The sequence below is a fragment of the Beta vulgaris genome, chromosome 4 (genome assembly GCF_026745355.1).
Source record: "Beta vulgaris subsp. vulgaris cultivar EL10 chromosome 4, EL10.2, whole genome shotgun sequence".
Lineage (NCBI taxonomy): Eukaryota > Viridiplantae > Streptophyta > Magnoliopsida > Caryophyllales > Amaranthaceae > Beta > Beta vulgaris.
In genome coordinates, this window is record NC_079205.1 from 58,345,426 (window position 1) to 58,350,518 (window position 5,093).

The 5,093-nt window shown below is 37.5% G+C and overlaps 1 protein-coding gene across 1 annotated transcript; it reads left to right on the plus strand.

Moving 5' to 3' along the window:
• Positions 1-1,542: 1,542 nt before the first annotated feature.
• Positions 1,543-5,093, plus strand: LOC104890460 (hypothetical protein). The gene is made up of 2 exons (XM_010675960.4): positions 1,543-1,859; positions 3,284-5,093. Exons 1-2 carry the CDS (start codon positions 1,751-1,753, stop codon positions 4,813-4,815), a joined length of 1,641 nt encoding a protein of 546 aa, XP_010674262.1. The 5' UTR covers positions 1,543-1,750; the 3' UTR covers positions 4,816-5,093.

The window sequence follows — 5,093 nt, forward strand, 5'->3', positions numbered from 1 at the left end:
CCACCAACCCCTACCCCCACCCCCACCCTTTCCTTCCACCGATCCCCCCCCCCCACTAGCCTCCCCCACCCTTCCCCTCTACTGGTCCCCCTCCACTCCACTCCACTGGTTCCCCTCCCCCAGCCCACACTCCCTCCCCTCCACCGGCGCAACACCAATAGCACGAGTTTTCGCGGTCGAATTCGAGTCCCCAACCAAAATGTGTATATTTTAATCAAATTTCATATAATATAATTCAATCAAATTCAAAAATAATGAAATTATTGATTAATATTAATAAATATATATTTTAAATAAATCTAAAGATTTTATGCAACAATAATAAATAATTTCAAATGATTAAATAATTTTGAAAAAAATCTCATGTTGACCCGACAGCTTGAGAGGCCTATGAACCACCTACCGAACTGTGAAAATGACAACAGACCGATGTGGGCCAAGACTTTTCAACGCGTGGACCAGCCCACCCAAATCGTGAATTTCACGGTCCGATCATGGGCTGTAAAATCTCAGCCCAACCCACTAGGACTTGTGGACCAGCTCGCATAACCCGCACCAGTGGCCATTGATAGAGTATAAATCTATTTCTGGGGCCTCAACCATAAGCTTAAGCTTTTGGTTAAGTTGGTCCTTTGACATGGTATCAGAGCCAGCGTATGAGGGAGGCCTGTGCTGCATCCACACTTCAACCCCAAAGGGCTCTTGCGTGAGGGAGCGTGATAGAGTATAAATCTATTCCTGGGACCTCAACCATCAGCTTGAGCTTTTGGTTGAGTTGGTCCTTTGACATAATATCAGAGCCAGCGTGACAAAAAGGTCACGGGTTCGAATCTCATTCACCCCTCATTTCTCAGTGGAATATTTAGCGCTAGGTATATGAGGGAGACCTGTGCTGCATCCACACTTCAAGCCCAAAGGGCTCTTGCGTGAGGGGGCGTGATAGAGTATAAATCTATTCATGGGGCCTCAACCATAAGCTTAAGCTTTTGGTTAAGTTGGTCCTTTTACAGCCATCTCTAAGAAAATCTATCTTCAATAAGGCCATAACTCACATAAGTAGTATGGATTTATTGCATTTTGCGACTGTTTAATTATTTCTTTTCTTATTTAAGCTTACTAGCTTAACCGCATAGCCCCTCATATAGTCTTCTCAAAAATCAAATGAAGAGTCCATGATCAATAACACATAATTAATCCTATTAGGACAAGTAACTTTATCAATGTTGGATTAGGACTCAACCAACACTTAAAAATACAGTTAATCTTGTCCTAACTTTCCGAATTAGATACAACTACACCTCTCTCTCTTCTATATCTTCTCTCTAACCCCTAAGAGAGGTTAAAATCCCAACAAATTGTAGATCAAATCAAACAATTAGTAGTAAAGTCGTAACATCAAGATTAGCAAAGAGGGGACCCTCTTTGTACAAATAAAAAGTAATGTCCACTTAGAAAAAGCAATTAGAGAAAATCCAAAACTCAAGCAACCAAACCCTTTTTTCTTGCCTGATTTTTTTGCTCCTTTATATACTTTTCATTATCAAATCAAAATTTCAAGGTGGGTGTTTTTTTTTCTTTTTTTTTTTTCCTCTTTCTCTCTGTAATTAGCTCTTCTCACCCACCTACTTCTAAGGAAAAAAGAGGTCAAAAATGGCAGTTTAAATTTGTGGGTATTTGTGGGTTTTGCATGATTCTTGCAATTTTTCAAAAAAGATTGATTTTTTTTTTTGTAGTTTAGGAAAATTTAAAGATGTTTGGGTGTGATTGTTTTCACTGGAATAGAAGTTCAGAATATCATGAACTTTCCCAACTTCCTGAACCCTTCTCTTTGCCTGCTCATCTTCCACAGTGGCCTCAAGGTATGTGCTTAAAGAGCAGTAATTTTTTTTTTTTTTTTTTTTTTTTTTTTTTTTTTTTTTTTTTTTTTTTTTTTGAATATAAAAATAGAATTTGGGTAATTATTGAGTGAAGAATTACTGGAATTTGATGAAATACTTGAATTTGTTGGTTTCTATTCCTGGGTTATTTTAAAGAATGTATTTTGGGTTAATTTTTGACTTTGGTAGTCCATTGTTTTTCTTTGGTTACCCTTTTGATTTGGCTAATTATGGAGTAATAAATCATTGAAAATTTTGCACTTAGAACTATATTTTATATATGTAAAAAGTAAAATTTTCACTAAAACTTGATGATAATTTTTGAAGTTTTTGCATGTTGGGTTTTTTTTTTTTTTTCACTTTCTTGGACAAAATTTCTGACATGGGTCTGGCTGATTTGCTCTCAGATATTATAGCCGTGAATTTAGGCATTTATCCAAAACTAGAAATTTATAATGAAATCTAATCTAGCAATACTAATTAAGAAAAATATTTCCTTTCATTTATAGAAGTATTTAATTTGGACACCCTACAAAAAAATACTCAGTTTGACCCCTCAAAAAAAAAAAAAAAAAATACTCAGTTTGAAAATCAGATTTTGGGTTTTCATAGTGAAAAATTGCTGAATGATTCAAATTAGTTCAGTTTTGTAGTAATAAAGATGATAACAACCATAAATTAATTCCATTATTTATAATTAAGCATGTAAAGCTAAAATCTGTTTTTTGTAGTGCACATTTTTATCAAGTTAATGGTTTTATCCGTTTCTCCACAATTTGAAGATTAATGTATTTGTCCTATTTTCATCAGAGTGAAAGCGAAATATTTTTGTCTTTCAAGATAAGTCAAATCAGTATATATTTGTTTCTTTGTGTAAATTAGCATCTATGGAAATGTAAATCTTATTTGTTTCTGCAGAATGTTCCAAGGCTGATATCTCTATTGTTTTAAAGGGTTAATACTTTGGTTGTTTAATATTGTTGTCCCCTCTCCCCCCTGCCCAAACAAAAGAAAAGAACAACAGAGAAAAGGGAAAGAAGCAGATTTTGGCATGAATACAGGACTTAGATCGTGTATTCGTGTTCGTTGTTTTCGTCAATGGAGAAGAATAACACTCATTTAGTCGTATTCGGTATAAATTAGTCTTGATTAGTATAGATTAATTTTAATCAGTAAGAATAATTTCAGTCACTAAAATTTAGGTAAATTGAACATTGAACAGGGCCTTACTCCTATAGTGTACTATGAACACTAGAAGTGTATCTAGGTTAGACTATATATATGTGTCATATGCCATTTATACTTATCTTGCTTTCTATATTGTGTGACAAATATATGTGTAATACCATGTATTTTTGGATATGCTATATACTGTTCTTATGCCATACTGGTCAATTTGGGTTCAGGTGAAGGTTTTGCGACAGGAAAAATAAACCTTGGAGAGTTAGAGGTTGCCAAGATTACCAAATTTGAGAGTGTATGGAGTTGCAACCCATCTCGTAGAAATTCGAAAGGTGTGACATTTTATAAGCCCGTCGCAATTCCAGATGGATTTTTTTGCCTTGGTCACTATTGTCAATCAAACGATCGTCCCTTGTGGGGATTTGTCCTTGTTGCTAGGGAGGTCAAACAATCATCAGATTCTCCTGCTCTAAAGAGACCGCATAATTTTTCTTTGGTTTGGAGCTCCGAGTGTGGTTTTATATGGTTGCCTAATGCTCCAACGGGATACAGAGCCATGGGCCTTCTGGTCACTGATACTCCAGTTGAGCCTTCTGTTGATGATATTCGATGTGTTCGGTGCGATTTAACGGAAAATTGCGAAGCTTGTGATATGATACTCGATGACGATTTTACTGTTTGGAAGACAAGACCTTGCAGAAGGGGTATGTATGCAAGAGGTGTCTGTGTAGGAACCTTCTTTAGCTGTACATATGGAATACTTGAAGAAGATGTGGTAACCACGGCCTGTTTGAAGAATCGAGATCCTACCCTAAATGCAATGCCTAATTTGGAGCAAATACATGCCCTTATCAAGCAGTATGGACCCACAGTGTATTTCCACCCTGATGAGATCTATATGCCCTCTTCGGTGCAGTGGTTTTTCGACAACGGGGCCCGCTTGTGCGAGAATGGTAAATGTGATGGTGAGAGAATTGATTCAAATGGTTCTCTGTTGCCTAAGGGTGGTTTGAATGACGGAGAATATTGGATAGATTTGCCAAAGGATGATGATAAACGAGATTATGTCAAGCGTGGGAACTTAGAAAGTGCAGAGCTGTATGTACATGTAAAACCGGCTTTTGGTGGTGCGTTCACCGATATTGCAATGTGGGTTTTTTGCCCCTTCAATGGGCCCGCAACCCTCAAAGTTGGCTTGGCAAATTTCTCACTAACTAGAGTAGGAGAGCACGTAGGCGACTGGGAACACTTTACTCTTCGAGTGAGCAACTTCACCGGGGAGTTGTGGAGCATATACTTCTCAGAACATAGCGGTGGTAAGTGGGTTGATGCGAGTAATTTGGAGTACATTAATGAAAACAAAGCAATTGTCTATTCATCCAAATGTGGTCATGCTAGCTATGCACATTCAGGAACTTATCTCCTAGGGCCTTCTAAGCTCGGGATAGGGGTGAGAAATGATGTTGCTAAAAGCAAATATTTTGTCGACTCGAGTTCCAAGTACAAGATTGTTGCTGCAGAGTATCTCGGAGATACCGTAGAAGAACCATGTTGGCTCCAGTTTATGAGAGAGTGGGGACCTAAATTGACGTATGATGCGTGTTCTGAGTTGGAGAAAATAATGAATCATCTTCCTATATTTGTTCGATTCTCGATGGAGAACTTGTTGGATCTCTTTCCAACTGAGCTTTACGGCGAGGAAGGGCCAACAGGACCCAAAGAGAAGGATAATTGGTTTGGAGATGAGAGATGGTGATCTACATCAAATCGATTTCTTGTGTATGCCCGGAATGTCAGTTAAATGAATATCGATCCGGCCCCGTATATTTGAATCATCTGAAGTGGTGTGATGAATCTTGAGTATGTACATATTTGTATCAGGGTCACCCTGGATTTTCTACCCCAGATACTTGTCATTGATGTTGTAGAGGTAAACTCTGAACGTTTGAAGTGGTCTTTTATCAGAGTTTAGAGTGGGATTATCCCAAATTTATTGTACACTTGAATTTTGTAATATAAACTTCTCATTTTTTC

Excerpts from the sequence above, each read along its gene's own strand:
- LOC104890460 (XM_010675960.4), top strand. The coding sequence starts at position 1,751 with ATGTTTGGGTGTGATTGTTTTCACTGGAATAGAAGTTCAGAATATCAT. Across the intron at positions 1,860-3,283 it reads TCTTCCACAGTGGCCTCAAG|GTGAAGGTTTTGCGACAGGA; the intron begins GTATGTGCTTAA and ends ATTTGGGTTCAG.